We start from the raw sequence: 16028 nt of genomic DNA on the forward strand, positions 1-16028 counted from the left end.
ACTTGATATGTATTATCCAGTCTATGTTTTGCAAGTGCATTGGATGTCATATTTGTTTTGGGCAAAAGCACAGTAATCAAAAGTCTGGCGGAGGCACTTACTCTGGATAGCTTTCTTTGGTGTAGGTACAGACTGGCGGGAATCCACAGAACACCACAAAAGTACATCAGAAGAAAAACTTCCTGCTGCACTTGATCATCAATCAACAAAATCTTCACGATATTTTCTTTTCAAATGTTATTGCAGATATATCGCAATATTTCGGGACTAAAACCTTTATCAGGTGAAAAACATAGTGAAATATATTACTGCAAGTAGATATATATACCCAATATAAGACACACCTCTTGGGCCACACATCATTTTCAAAGTAGCTGTGATGTCTTACTGTGTCAACAAATAAAAACATACTCCATTTTGTTGACACAGTAAGGCTAAGGCCCCACTGCACGCCCACCTTGCGTCCTGGCAGTGCGTGCATGGCACTTCACCGCGATCTGCAGGGATTGTTTTTAGGCACGGGGGTGTGGCCAAAATGGGTCGGGTGGGCGCAGCCATGACGCAAATTTTCTGATCCGCTTATCATCAACATATTTGTGTGTGGTTTTTTTGTTGCAGGGCTCAGTCTGTGTTCATCTGCCCGCACTTGTTGTATGCACGATCCTGTCAGCTTCTGTTTAGAAAAGCACTCACGTTGTAGAGGTTACATTTACTTGCATAGGAGAAGGAATAAAACGTTTAAATACATGGAAATAAGCACACTAGTGAAGATTCACATGCACTGACAAGTTTTTTACTCAACTAATGGAAACCTATACTTAAAGAGAAAGGATCGGAAGGGATTTGGCTCCGGCGATCTCCCCTCTTCATTGGCTCCCTGCCACACCATGTGACGCGTCGCTGCACGGGATCACAATCCTGTTGTAGCGCCTGCTGGCTGATGCGTCACAGTGTGCAGTGAGCCAGGTAGCGAGGCGTCACCGGGGACAGCTAGGGAGGAGGTAAGGGGCTGGTGGTGTGAGGCTCCCGACCATCGGCTGCAGCAGGGACCTAGCCTAAGGCTGAGCTCAGAGAGCAGGCGATGCGGCGTGCGCGCGCACGTCCGTCGCAAATTTGGGTAGTGCGGTGGGAGTTTTCAAACTGAAAACTCCACCGGCGGCAATGTGTAGTGTTGTCGCTGTGACATTTTGCCGGCACAACCCAAATTGTAATTTGGGGCTACAGTCGCGTGACGTGAGCTGGTTCAACCAATAGAGGCAAACCAGCTCCGTGACGCGTCCGTTACACGCCCCCAAATGCTTCTGCTGTGAGCACAGATCGCTGGGCTGCAGAAGCACGCGGCGGGGGCACGAACGCTAGCAAGATGCCATAGCAGCCTGTCTGAGCAAGCCCTAAGGCTGGGGCCATAGAAAGGGTAGCAGGGCTGGACCGTGCTGACGCTGAGGCTCGCCTGCTGAAATCTGCGCAATTTCATGCCCATGCAGGCGAGCCAGCGGGCGCGATCGGGAGGCGGGGGAGACTGAGGGAGGCAGGGCAGTGATGTCGCTGGGCCAATCGCTGGGCGCAGACGTCACGGCGCCGTGTCGTTGACGCTGCTCCGCGCTGATTGGATGTTTTCAGCCCACAGCGCTCTGAAAAACAGTTTGGCTATCGGCTGAAAAATCCAGCGCCTCAGCACGCCTGCGGACGCTCGCGTGAGCCCCCTCTAAAGACATCCTCATGGAGGATGCAGGGGCTCAGCACGGAGCGTCCGCACGGCTCAGCGCTGCATGTCCTTCTATGGACTCAGCCTAAGACGTCAGAACCACTTTAAATATTAAGTGAGGCCTAAGGGGTGTGTCTTATATTGGGTATATATATATATATCTGCTTGTAGTAATATATTTCACACTATGTTTTCCACCTGACAAAGGTTTTAGTCTCGAAACGTGCATGTATCTGCAATGATATTTAAAAAGAAAATGTCATTATGACTGATGTTCGAGTGCAGCAGGATGATCTTTCTTTTGATGTACAAAATAACAGTAATAACTAAGCTAGGGTGACCATATTTGTCCAAACAAAAAACGGGACAAATGTCACACATGCGCAGTCACAAGCGTCGACTGCGCATGTGCGATCAGAGCTTGGATGCGCGGCTGGCAAGTGCCAATAGAAAACCAGGACAGTGGCCCAAAAAGTCAGGACAGAGACCTAAAAACCGGGACATCTGGTCGTCCTAAGCGAAAAATAGGGGGGGGGGAAAGCTTTTGCACATAGCATAAAGAACATACAGCCCACTCTATATGCAGATCTTTGTGACACATACATTTAGGTATTCTAAAATGTATTACTATGGTGCAGCAGATAAAGCAGAACTCTACCTGTCTCAGACATGTGACTGTGCTCTCAGGTGGTATTTTGTATTTGCTGCACAGTTAACTATAAGCTTTTGCCAGAACAAAACATGGCCGCTGGAAGCTTTTTCCGCCAGATCTGACGCGACCCACTGTCATTGATGGGCTACCATGGACTCAAGCTTCCCCTGCGAGTGACGTAATCTTTCAGCGCCCCAGTATTCTGACACGTCATTTGCGCGGCCGCTGTCACTGGCTTCACGTGTTTGGTTGTTGCAGTCTAGCTGTCATCCTTCATCTAGTCTTCCCCCCCTCCCTCACGTGCCGCTCCTCCGTCTCCATGGCGACCGCACCGGGCTTACCGGCCTTTTGCCTGAAGGTATGGGAGCCGGTGCTGGCCAAAGCTCGGCGGGCCGTGGTGTTCATGGACCCGCCGTGCGCCGAGATCCTGCACTGGTGCGGCGGCGCCGAGCTGCTGCTGCTCTCCGCGGGGGCCCTCCACGTTAAGGAGTTCTCCAGCTTCGAGGCCGGCGCCGCCAACCAGCCGAAGGCTCTGTTCGTGGTGAGCTGCCCGCTGCGGGGCCGCGCCCTGGACGTGGTGCGGGACGTGGTGAGCCAGAGCTCCTTCCAGTACTGCGTGCTGGTGACGGCGGTGAGCCCCGGGGAGGCCGAGGGCCGGGGGGGCCACCAGCAGCTGGAGGACCGGCTGTGCGAGTGGATGGGGAACATGAACTTCACGGCGGAGGTGATGTGGGCGCCGCTGCTGCTGGCCCCGATCTCCCCGCACCTCTTCCTGGCCCCGGCCTTCTCCTCTCTCTTCCCGCTGCTACCTGGCGGAGACCTGCAGGCTCTCAACCGCAGTCGACCGGACAAGAAGAGGATCCCCGGGCTGGGGGACGTGGAGCTACCCTCCCTTCCCCCCGAGCTGCAGCTTCACATCCGGAGCCTGGTGTCAGGACTCAACCACCTGATGGAGGGTATCGGGGTGAGAGAGGAGTGCTTCTCGGTGGGGCACCTGAGTAGGATCATTGCGGGGGAGCTGGCCAGCTACCCCCAGGCGAGAAACCGCAGGAAGGCTGCGCAGAACAAGGCCTCCCTGGTCTTCATAGACAGGACTTTGGATTTGACTGGTATGGGGACCATCTCTAGCCTTTTTTTTTGGTTTTGTTTCCTCAGTTTCACAATAAGCAGTCTTTTGTGTGGTGGTAGCCTGAGCATCAACCTTCACCTTGTAGTCTGGTTCCCTGTGGAAGATGTTAATAAAGCTGATCACGATCTCTAGAGATCGTCGTTGCACTTGAAAGTGACGCATCCAAAAGCGCAGTCTGTAGACCGTTGGATATTGGGTGAAAAGACTCATAAATAAACTACTGTATACTGTACATACCAAGAACAAATGGGCCACATCTCCATCTTGCATAACATTTCATAGGAAACCAGGCTAGTTTAGGTGGTTTTTGGAACGGATAACATTGTGTGTTGGTGGGGTACAACTGGACTTATAACTTACTTTCGTACTCTTTGCACATGCCTGTTCATGGCCCTTTCGCATGCCTATTTATGTGCCTTTAGATCAGCTTGTTTCTATAATGGGCTGGATTAGCACAAAGGTAGGACTAGAGAGGCCACAACAGTATTGTACATTTAAAGACTAGCAACATCTTTTAAGTGTAAGTACAGTATTTATAACCTTCCTTGGCTTACAAATGTGAAAGATTTCACTTGGCTGCCTTTGCAACTACTGCACTTATGAATTAGCAGGAGTAGACTGTACCAAACACTTTTGCAGGCTGTATTTGACCCATAGGCTGCCAAATAACGATCCGTGCTTCCGATGAATAAGGAATAAAACACATTCTGGACAGTTCCTGAGATTTCAGTCCTATACTCTGAGAGCACAGCACCAACATGAATAAATTCATGAATAAATGTGAAATTGCTTGGTTTACATGAGTTGTTGTTGATTTTGTATTCAAAGGGTGCATTGCATCCTTGTACATGGCATGCGGTAACATGTCTCAAACGCATACAACTTAAAAAAAAATATGTTTTAAACTTAATTTGTTAACATAATCTTGTGAGGTGATTGATTTTAAGTGGATTTCTGCCCCTTTCAATAGTTGTGAAAAGTGCTATATTTAAAGTACCTTCTGTGGTTTTTTCTATTGTGGAGAAATGTGTATGTAGAGATTCTATTACTTCATAAAACCTGCTTTTCCTAACCCGGGCCATACTCGCGGATTTTGTTAACTACTCCATCTGCTCTGGCACATTTTCCTTGCCTTTCAAATACTGTATGCAGTAGTCGTACCTTTTCTGAAAATAACACAGTTCATCCTACCAACCCCTCAAACCATTGACCTGTCTTCCCTTGGCTCTTTATTTCTAGACTTCTTAAGCACTTTATATTCTCACATATTCTCCAAGATTCTGAAATCTTCTAGCTTTCATGACACTTGCTTTGCTTACTCTGCCCTTACAAACATAGCTAGTGCTAAATTGCCATATATTTACTCTATCCTCACTCATCAACCTCTCTGATGCTTTTCATACTGTTGACCATCCTCTTCTTTCACATTCTACACAGTTAGGCCCAGATCCACAAAGAGATGATATGAGGGGGGGGGGGGGGGGGGGTGGCTCAGCACTGTTAGTAACTTGAATGCAATGTACTATCCACTTCCCACTAACTTACTCACTCTGAAAAATGCTCTATGAAGCTGTGCACTTTACATGTATCCTACTGTCTCTGGAAGTGTGCGAAGACACTACTTAGATTGTAAGCTCTCCGGGGCAGGGACTCTCTTCTAATGTTTCCTTTAATGTTTGATGCACTTGTCCCAGATTTTTCGTTATCCCTTTAATATGCTGTATGCACAGTTGGTACTTTTTATAAATAAAGATGTACAGTAGGGCCCCGCTTATTTGGCGGGTTCGGTTCCAGGCCCCCGCCGAAAAGCGTAACATAGCATTTGTGGGCTTTGCACAAAAAAAAAACCCCCTATGTCCACCGGCGATTTCCCATCTCTCCTCCCTCCTACGCCGTCCCAAAATGCAGTATACTGCCCATGCACGGCCTCGGCGGCCCCCTTCTGCGTATGCACGGGCACATGACTGCAGTCATGAAACAGTACCGCCGTATTGGCGTATCGCCAAGAAGCAGAGCACTACTGTACACACATTCATACTAATATAGGCAACTCCACCTAAGAACAAACTAAAATAAGTACTTGCTGTTATTTGTGCAATTTATGTTCAAATGTAAAAAAAACTAAAAAAAAAATAGCTCAAGTATAAATATTCTAAAATTGCCGTTTTAACGATACCTTCATGCTTTGGAGTGTTTTACAATGTAACCTTGTTTTGTGGTCATATTGTTTATTTGTTTGTGAACCTGGGAATCTACAGCTAAATTGTCAAATTACTTTTAATTGTTAAAAAAAATAAAAAATACATCCGTAATACTGGATGCTATTATTAACCAAACATAGAAAGGAGGAGAACAATAAGTATCTGGTAAGAATGGATTCCATGGGACCAAATAGAACAGGACATTCATTTGATGCAAGACACAGCCTACATAATTAAAAGCTGATTGCATCCAATTGAGCCAACTACTTGTTTATAACCTTAAATGTTTTCTCCTTTTTCCCTTTTTGTAACTGTGAAGTGCTTTAAGTCCCATTATGAGAAAAGCGCTATATAAATAGTTGTAGTAATAATAATAACATTCATATTATTTAGAGCAGTTGTTTAAAAAATAAATAAATAAAAAAGGGGGTTGCCTGCACATGGTACATGGCGCCATGTCCTTCGTTCCATATACTGTGAAACTGCTTCCCTTGAAAAGATTTGCGTCTGATTTTATATGAATGGACTACAACATGGGGAAGCAGCTCGACAGCATATTGAAGAGCTGTCAATGTAATTTATTAACTTGCAACAAATCGACACACACATGTTAACTGTTATTTATTAAAAATATGCGTTTCTGAATGAAAGATTTCTCAAATCTACAATAATTATCTCCAGCGCTACAATTTAGTCATTCAAATAAAGTACTTAACGTGCATAGATCATACAGCAATATCAAAATATCTACATACATACAAAATACTGACACAGACTGAGTTTTAACCCTAAAGAAATGCATTAAGTGATAACGAAAAATACTCATTAGATGACTCCCAGAGGGGGCATATCACTTTCAGAAAAGGATTGTGCTACGTCAGTCTGGATTTATGCCACAAAAAAAAGTTAATGTTAATGACGGGGAGTCTGTATGATGAGTATTTGTCAATAGATGTATATGTTTAAAATAAATCTCAATCAGTGTACAGTATGTAGAAGCCCCCCCTCCCCCCCGGTCAAAATTGCTTATATTTTTCAATGAACAAGTCAGGTCCATGTTCCACAAGTGGGATTTTTATTTACTTTACACTAGAGGATTGTTGTCACTTTTTTAAAATTTATTTATTTTTTAACCCACCATTTGTTATTACCCACATACCAGCTTCATGCTGCACAGCCAGCAACCAACCTCACACTGAGACCCAAAGGTAGAAACAGCTGTCTATGGGTAGGTATAGTGACTATTCCCTTCTTTATCTCAGGCTCTGCTGATAAGCTGTGTAAGGCCCGGGCCATAGAGGGGTGGGGAGAGCGGAGGCACGCTAACGCTGAGGCTCGCCTGCTTCAGTCAGCGCGATTGCACGGACTTGCAGGCGAGCCAGCGTGCGCGAAGGGAGCCGGGGGGGAGGTGGTTGGAGGCGGGGCAGTGACGTCGCTGGGCCAATCGCCCGCGACGCACTGACGTCAATGTCACGGCGCCGTGACGTTGACGCTGCTTCAGGCTGATTGGAGGTTTTCAGCCGACAGCGCGCTGAAAAACAGCTTGGCGCTCGGCTGAAAACTCCAAAGCCTGAGCACGCCTGCGGACGCTCGCGTGAGCCCCCTCTCAAGGCATCCTCATTGAGGATGCAGGGGCTCAGTGCGGAGCGTCCGCACGCCTCAGCACGGCTGGTCCATCTATGGACGCAGCCTAATACGTCAGGCTTAAGCTTACAGGGGTCCCATGTTAAAGTGGATAAGAAGTAAAGAGGGACACACTGTGTGTGCTCATTTGCATGTCATTACCCAGAATCCAGGATTGCAGACCTGTCTGAGACGTGTGAATGTACTCAGAAGTGGGATTTGTCTTTAAAGGAACAATGAATTCAGCAGGGATTCCGACGATGCCCAAGTTAGGACTGCACTGCAAAGCACTTTTTTACATTCTTCAAAAAAAAAAGAAATTATGGTGAACAGGCCTTTCAAAGGCTCATTGGGTTTCTTCTTTAAGTAACAGTAGACCGTAAACTTGAGGAAGTAACCTTTGAATGTGCATTTTCCCAGCACCTCAACAGCTACCTTGAACTAAAATACCTTTAGAAAATTCACCACAGGGGCGCTGCTTAAAGAGGCAATCCAAGCTGTTTTTTTCTTCATTTTCTAATGCGGGATTAGAGCAGGGGGTTTCTAGAGCTGATCCCCATTAATTGCACCTCCAGAGAGCCCCTACTTACAGAGCTACTTACCTCCAAGGTGGGGTGCCAGTATCTCCTGCGGTTTAAAGCGCCCGGTCACATGGGCCAATAGGAAGCCACATTAGATACCGCCATGGCTTCCTATTGGCCCACATGGCCCGTGAGCTTTAAAAATCGTCCATATAGTTAACCCTCGCTACCTACCTATCGGCACCCACTACAAAGTTAAGTACCTCCGAAAGCAGGGGGTCTCTGGATCTGAAATTAATGGGGTTCATCTCCGGAGACCCCCTGCTTCAATCATGTACAGTATTTAAAAAATGTGCTTGTATTGCCTCTTTTTAAAGAATCCTTGTAAAAATAATTTTACCAATACAGGCAGTCCTCGCTTTACAACGAATGGCTTATCCAACGCTATGCAATTCATACCCATGTTCATTTTTACAACGCCAAAACGGCTTATCCAACGCTCTTACAACGCTTTGCAAAGTTGTTTGTGTATATATTATATTATACTATATAATATATTATATTATTATATTTTATGTTATATTATAAATATAATACAGTATATACACACTATATAATTTATGTGTGTGCTGCGTATCTTATTGCCTGCATACAATATTTGGTGTATTTTAGTGTTAAAAATGCCTTCAGGGACAGAACCTTTCATTTAAACAGTGTTCCTATGGGAAAACGTGTTTCGCTTTAAGACGTTTCGCTATCCAACGCCATTTTGGGTAACGCATTGTGTCGGGTAACCGAGGACTGCCTGTACATTACTTCCAAACAGAAAACAACTGATGTATTCTATAATTAGCAATGTCTGCAAAAAAAATGGTGTTTGTAAAGAAAAATCTTTTTTGGGGTTTAGTGGCTTAAACTGTGGTGTCTTTAAAGTATGGGTGCGCAAACTTTCTGTATGCACCCTCCTTTAATCTGGCGTCAAATGACGCCGCGTTGCCACGACAACGTGTCGCCCGAAGCCGGCTGAATTTAGGTACGTGAGTTAGAGGCCTCGCACTGAAGAGCGCGGGGCCTCTCTAACCGTTGCGCCCTCCCAAAAAAATCTTGCGCGCCCCCCAGTTTGCGCACCTCTGCTTTAAAGGATAGAGGCCGTTTCCCCAGTGAGCCAGGTAAATAAAACGCCTGTTCAGCTTTATCGGCAGCAGCCTAACCCTTAACCTAACTCTTAATATGCCAACATGTACAGTTCCCCTAATCCCAACCAGCGCTGTGTCCTGATCATCTGGGAGAAAATGATTGCCGGCCTAATAATGGAGAGGGAGGACATTTTAAGAGCTGTTTCCTGGTAAATAGACACTTCCCTTTTTTTAAAGGTAACCCCTAGGTACTGATTCTGGAGGGTGCATTTATGTAAACAAAGAACACACAAGAAGCACGTTCCTCAATGGGTGACTTACATTTATGTTCGTTACCAGAGCCCTGTGATAAAACATTATATATACATCAAGGGCTTGGGGTTGGTGAAGATCTTCTATCTCTTAACTAGTACAATCTACCTGTGCTTAGAAGAACATTCTCCAAGACACAGGTCAGTTTCAAGTTAGTGTAAGTATACTAACCAAGGTTTATAGACTCTCTAGGTGACCTAATAACATCTGTTGGGTTTAATTATCACCTCTATGCTGACGACACACAAATATACTTTTCAACACCCGACCTTACACCTGCTGTACAAACCAAAGTTTCTGAATGTCTCTCTGCTATATCATCCTGGATGGCCCTCCGCCGCCTTAAACTCAACATGGCTAAACAGAGCTCCTCATACTTACTCCCAAACCTGGCCCTACTACCTCCTTCCACATTACTGTTGGAACTACGATCATTCACCCAGTAGCCCAAGCACGCTGCCTAGGGGTTACACTCGACTCCTCTCTCACATTCGCCCCTCACATTCAAAACATTTCTAAAACCTGTCGCTTTTTCCTCCGCAAGTTAACAAAGATACGCCCTTTCCTCTGTTGCTCGACTGCTAAAACTCTGACTCAGGCCCTCATTCTCTCCCGTCTTGATTATTGTAACCTCCTGCTGTCCGGCCTTCCTGTCTCCCCTACAATCTATCCTAAACGCTGCTGCCAGAATCACTCTACTCTTTCCTAGATCTGTCTTAGCATTTCCCCATCTGAAATCCCTCTCCTGGCTTCCGATCAAATCCCGCATCTCATACTCCATTCTTCTCCTCAATTTATAGCTTTTACACTCTTCTGCCCCTCCTTACATCTCAGTCCTAATTTCTCGTTATGCACCATCCAGACTCTTGCGTTCTTCTCAAGGATGTCTTCTTTCTTCCCCCTTTCTACCCCCTTTGTATCTAAAGCCCTCTCCCGCCTTAAACCCTTTTCACTGACTGCCCCACACCTCTGAAATGCCCTTCCCCTCAATACCCTACTAGCACCCTCTCTATCCACCTTTTAAGACCCACCTTAAGACACACTTGCTTAAAGAAGCATATGAATAGCACTGTGGATATTCTGAACACAGGATACATAAAGCTTGGCCCCCTGCAGACGCTCTTACCAGAATTCCCTCCTACTGTCTCTGTATGTTCTCCCTACCTACCAATTAGACTGTAAGCTCCTCGGGGCAGGGACTCCTCTTCCGAAATGTTACTTTTATGTCTAAAGCACTTATTCCCATGATCTGTTATTTATATTATCTGTTATTTATTTGATTACCACATGTATTACTACTGTGAAGCGCTATGTACATTAATAGCGCTATATAAATAAAGACATACAATACAATAGACAAATAAACCTGTTTAATCCAAAACCTGCATAAACTTATAAAGGGACAGATTCATCAAGCGATGGTTCAGGTTAGTGCGTCCGATCCGGCTTCAACCCCCATTAAAGTCAACGGACGTAAACGCTGGATTGGGAGCGCTTATCCGTGGACACTTGATGAATCTGCCCACAATGCCAGCAGAGTCTAAACAAGCTGTGTTTTATATAGAAGACTTTGTTTCCATGAAAAGCTGTCACACACGTTGTAATAACTCCTATGGGTTAAAAAGAAAAGTCTTTTCAATAAAAATACATTTAAATGCAGTCTTATTTTATTCATTTTTTAGATGCCCATAAAACACATAGCTACAGTGTTAAATATCTAATAGAATGACATGTAAATGATATCTAACAAAGTAAATGAGTAAATGTGTTCAGTAGTTCAAAGTTTCATCTTAAAAGCATAAACGTAACATTAAAATGTTGTATAGCCAGTGTAAAGATGGTCTATTAATGTATTAATGACATGGTTTTATCAACTACAAGCATCTGTTTTAAAATGTGTTTTTTGTTTTTTAAAGAATTTCTGCTTACTTCCATTGATGAGGGAGGGGGATGGGTTGTGCAAATATGCTTGGGGTATAGAGATCTTAATGTTTACTTATGAACAATTATTTATTAGTAAGGCTGCGTCCATAGAGGGGGGGAGCCGCGCTGACGCTGAGGCTTATCTGCGCAATCAGGAGCGATTGCATGAACTAGCAGACGAGCCAGCGTGTGCGATCGGGAGGCGGGGCACTGACATCACTGGGCAAACAGCCCACGAAGCGCCAACGTCATGGCGCCGTGACGTTGACGCTGCTTCGCTCTGATTGGAGGTTTTCAGCCGACAGCGCACTCAGAAACCGGTTCTGCTGTTGGCTGAAAATCCCTGCGCCTCAGCACGCCTGCGGACGCTCATTGAGGATGACAGGGGCTCATCGCGGAGTGTCCGCACGGCTCAGCGCTGACTGTCCTTCTATGGACTCAGCCTAACTAATGGAGCTGAGCATAGCACAGGGGATCAAGCTTCAGAGCATATTTAGCCTATATTTTAAAAAGTACAAATTTACACTTCTCCATAGCCAATATGATGGCTAAAGCTTTGGACTACAGTTATTGCTCCTCAGCATTAGAGCTGCTGACCTTCCGTGCCCACTTTTTATTCCATCTAACCCTCTCCAAACAGAAATAGAAAAAAGGTATACAGGGTTCTTGTTAATAATCCGTGGGTGGTTGGAGAATTATACATGACAGATCTAGGAAGGAAGACCTGTGTTTAATGTAGGGTTCTACGTAATTGGATTCATTGCGACAGTGGCGTTTAATTTACTGAGGTTCTACCTTTTCAACCTCTGTGACAGACCTGCCCATATCTTCCCTTTATACTCTTTCTGCTTAATAGTTTTAAATAATGTTGAGTTGTCACATCATTGGTATACATATTAAAACTGGAATCCCCACTAACATTAATATTTTATTTTTATAACATGTTTTACCAGGAAGTAATGCATTGAGTTACCCCTCGTTTTCACGCATGTCTTGGGCACTAAAATATGCTAATAATACATGGTTACATTAAATGAACAGAGGTAATACATTCAATTTACCGATATTTCATGGTCAGTTCAAGATATGATTATTGGCATATGTAAAATTTACAGACAAATTGTGTTAGGAGTGGTAGGATAGGCCTGCACTGTGTTAGAGGCCGTGCCTCACGGAGCGTAATATCTATAAGGCAGGGTAAGTTGAAACATTGGGTACAGGAGATGAGAGGGTTGGTGAGTTTCAGATTGCAATAGAGCTGTAACGTTACCAAACATCAGCAAACGGCGACACCCTTTGGCTGTCCTTCGGCTGTCCCCAAAGGCTGTCTGCCTTTTGAGGCGACGCAGATGTAGGCTGAAGGGGCTCAGAATGAATTCAGCTTGGATTTGAGAGTCCGGTGTCCTTCCCTTCTTTTTTTAAATTTTTTTAAAAATGTTTATTAATAACTTATTGGTCATATTTGGGGAGGGGTTGGTGGTTTATGTCTGTTTCATGTTGCATGTTTTTTGGGGCTCGGTATTTGACATGTAAAAGCAACCATATATACTAAGCAATGTATCCTGGTTCTCTGGCATTCAAGGGATTAAGAGTCCAGCCCTTTCAGAAAGTGTTAACATTTTTGTATGTATTGTTTCTTTAGACGTAGATCTGTCCCTGTGCATCCCACCACTTGTCTTTCTGTTCCAGTTTGCTTCATTTTGTTTTGTCCTTTTCTTATAGGGGCTGTTGGCCATCATGGAGACAACTTGGTAGAGAAGATGATGTCTGTGCTAACCGCTCTTCCAGGACACACAAATGACGTGATGGTTAATATGGAGGAACTCACGGCCCTCCGAAGTGATGGTGAAAATGAAGGGATTATAGCACCTGGATGTCTGGCGCAACCAAAGTAAGCTTGGAGGATTTGTGTATTTCTTTACGTCCTGGCAGCCAATAGAGAATACAGTTACAGCAGCAATTGCCCATACTCCTTTACTCCATAGCAATAGTGCTGTTCAGCTCTGGAAGACCCCACTGGTTTATATCTTGTAAAATAATGGGGGGGTTGCGGCTTGAACGGAGTCACTTTATTTCCCCAGGGGAAATCAAGAAGGATTAGTTTTTTGTACAACTCGACAGTAGGATATGATACTAACTCATAAATCCTTCATAACCAAAAGGAGACTCGGGGTTTGCAAGCATCTGGCATTGATTAGTACAGTGATTCACATGTTTGAAATGTTAAGTATGGTTATAGTAACACATTTTATATTCTGTGGTAGATTTACTCAGCCACGGAGCCACGTGAAAATGGGCATATAATATTGTGTGTCAGATGAATGTGTATAACCATGTTGGCAGGTGAGGGTAGCGCTACAGAGAAGACTTCAACATAGCTTATTCTGTTTGGTGGCCCCTGTAGCAGCAGGAAACACAATGTGACAAAGGAGTTAAGTACGACTTACTGTAGTTTTCTTTTTAATATATGGTAGCATGAGGAAACAGATATTTGAGCCAGGAGACTCTGTGAAGGGTGGGTCTTTTTGGCACTGGATCATGACCAGTGGAATAAAAAGAAATGTTATTCTGACTTATCCATACTTATATGCAGAAATTGCACAACATTAAGACGGCAATATGTGTTGCTCTTTCTTTTTATTCCCCCCCCAACCTATCCATGAGAGTGTTTACCTATCCCATTCATCAAGCTCTTTAATGAGAGACTTAACCAAATAGGCATTGTTAGAATTGTACAAGTTATCATACATTCATGAAATATATACAGGCCATGTTAAAATGGATAAGGAGCAAAGAGTGATGCGCACTGTGAGTGCTCATGTGCATGTCATTACCCAGAATCCCTGGCTGCAGTGGAAGCATTGTATGCTAAGGGATAATGGGGAATGGCAGGGTTGTGGATCTGTCTGACACGTGTGAATGTGCTTCCAAGTGTTATTTATATTTGCGGTACGCTGTACGACGGAAGGGTTTTTGTTACCTTTTTACTCACCATAACTTGTTTTGTGTCTGATTTTAAATATATGCCAAGATATTTTAACCTCTAGGATTTCCAATAAAAAATAAAAATGTATGTTAATCAACCTAACTATCGTAATCATTCATTTAAAATCAAGAATAAAGGCCAAACTCTTCAAGTTCCGCCACGAAATTGGGAAGGGATGGAAGAGGATAAGCTAACACCAGCTCTATATCGTCAGCATACATTGCAAACCTATATTCTTTGATAGATACTTCTTTTGATATTTTGATGAATCCTAATACGAGAGGCCAGGATTCATCTGACTGTTGTGGTACTAAAAGCTTTTTGAGCTTCATAAGAGAGAATGCAAGTGTGCACCTCTGTAAAGCTTTGTCCCTGTTGTATTGCAGTGTCAGGCAAACACAAAACACTGGGTTCAATTAGAATTGACTTGCATATTCAAAGCAATATTTTGGTTTGCACAACTTTGATCAGATACGTTTGCTTCTGATTAAAGGCATGTTCTTCCAATTCTACGCTTTTCTTTCGTGTTCCTCTTTCCCTATTACTTACCCGTTTCACCAATTTAGAAGGTAAGCAATTCATAAATAGATACATTTGCCCATCTGCTGTTGATTTCTTGTTTTTTGTATGATGACATAAGATATTTTGACTTTTGTTACATCTGTTGTGCAAAAATGAGAAGTATGCCATTTTTTTCCATTCTTGATTGTCGTGTTGTTTTTCTTCCTGTGGTAGTTGATAAATGGGAAGCAGTAATGATCTGTGGCTCCACTCTTGTTGTTTTGTGTTCACTAAGCTTCTGGTAATAATATATTACGTCAGCACTGACTGGCTGTGTAATTTTTTCAGACTCTTATAACGTTTGAGTCAGAAATGGTAATGGGTTGAAATTAAGCCGTTCTGGTGAGACTAACAGTAGTAGCTGCATGAAAACAAGAAAATATATTGTATGAACAAATCTGGACATAATAGAGGGGGATTTGCAGACGCAATGAGTGATGGAAGATGCTGTCGCCATTTACTAAACGGTGCTATGCCATCAGCAACCTTACAGTACATTCCATTGAATCTTGGAGCAGAGCGCATCATGATACTGGTTATATGTGCTCTATGAATTGCTGCAGACTTCTCTACCAAGTACTCCACACCAATAATATACAGGTTACGATAGCAGTAAAGGTGAACTATATTTCAAACATAACCTCCTCTTTTGTACTGGAAGCATGTGAATCTCAACATAATGCTCATGTCATGCTAGAGCCCTCCTGTCACCCTGAAATTAGTAGAGATTGGGTAACTAGTAGTCTATTCTAAATTATTTTGTACTTTACTCTATCTGGACAGTTTCTAACCCTTTGTACCAAAGGTGTCAGGCTTGCATTATACATTTGCAATGCATTGCTGGCCCCTCTGGTAGCAAAGTTACAGCATAGATCAGGGGTGGCCAATTCCAGTTCTCAAGGGCCACAAACAGGTCAGATTTTCAGGATATCCCTGTTTCATCAAAGGGTGCTCAATCAGTGTTGCACATGCTAAAGGGAACCAAAGGTAAATCCTTAGAAGGCCTTGTAGCCCTTCTCTTTTTAGTTGTCCATCTAATGTCAAGGCCCACCCAAAGTGTTGGAGATAGCGCTATCCCGTGAAGTGTTGGTGCACTTAGTTGGGTACCTGCCCGGGTGGGTGATGCAGATTAACACAGAAGTTCCGTCTGATCCGACATTGTCATCCACGATGGCGTCCACCTCCGCGTGGGGTGAATTCCGGCTTGGATAATATCACCTTGCAGTCTCTCACAGGGAGGTAGTCTGGTCCCAGACCACAGGCCGCAATCACAGTGCGG

At 44.1% G+C, this 16028-nt stretch overlaps 2 protein-coding genes across 2 annotated transcripts in view; one reads left to right on the plus strand and one right to left on the minus strand.

Annotated features, from left to right (window-relative positions):
• The window catches only part of FIP1L1 (factor interacting with PAPOLA and CPSF1), a 46514-nt gene extending 44025 nt beyond the window's left edge, over positions 1 to 2489 (minus strand). Inside the window, exon 1 of the mRNA XM_075566626.1 lies at positions 2364 to 2489. Within this exon, the coding sequence (XP_075422741.1) occupies positions 2364 to 2376 (13 nt within the window). The 5' untranslated portion in view covers positions 2377 to 2489. The remainder of the gene's footprint in view (positions 1 to 2363) is intronic.
• A 53-nt stretch (positions 2490 to 2542) lies between these two features.
• Positions 2543 to 16028, plus strand: part of SCFD2 (sec1 family domain containing 2) — a 644096-nt gene continuing 630610 nt past the window's right edge. The window contains exons 1-2 of the mRNA XM_075566606.1: positions 2543 to 3466; positions 12925 to 13093. Of these exons, the coding sequence (XP_075422721.1) occupies positions 2677 to 3466; positions 12925 to 13093 (959 nt within the window). The 5' untranslated portion in view covers positions 2543 to 2676. The remainder of the gene's footprint in view (positions 3467 to 12924; positions 13094 to 16028) is intronic.

Source organism: Ascaphus truei, chromosome 1 (genome assembly GCF_040206685.1).
Source record: "Ascaphus truei isolate aAscTru1 chromosome 1, aAscTru1.hap1, whole genome shotgun sequence".
Classification (NCBI taxonomy): domain Eukaryota; kingdom Metazoa; phylum Chordata; class Amphibia; order Anura; family Ascaphidae; genus Ascaphus; species Ascaphus truei.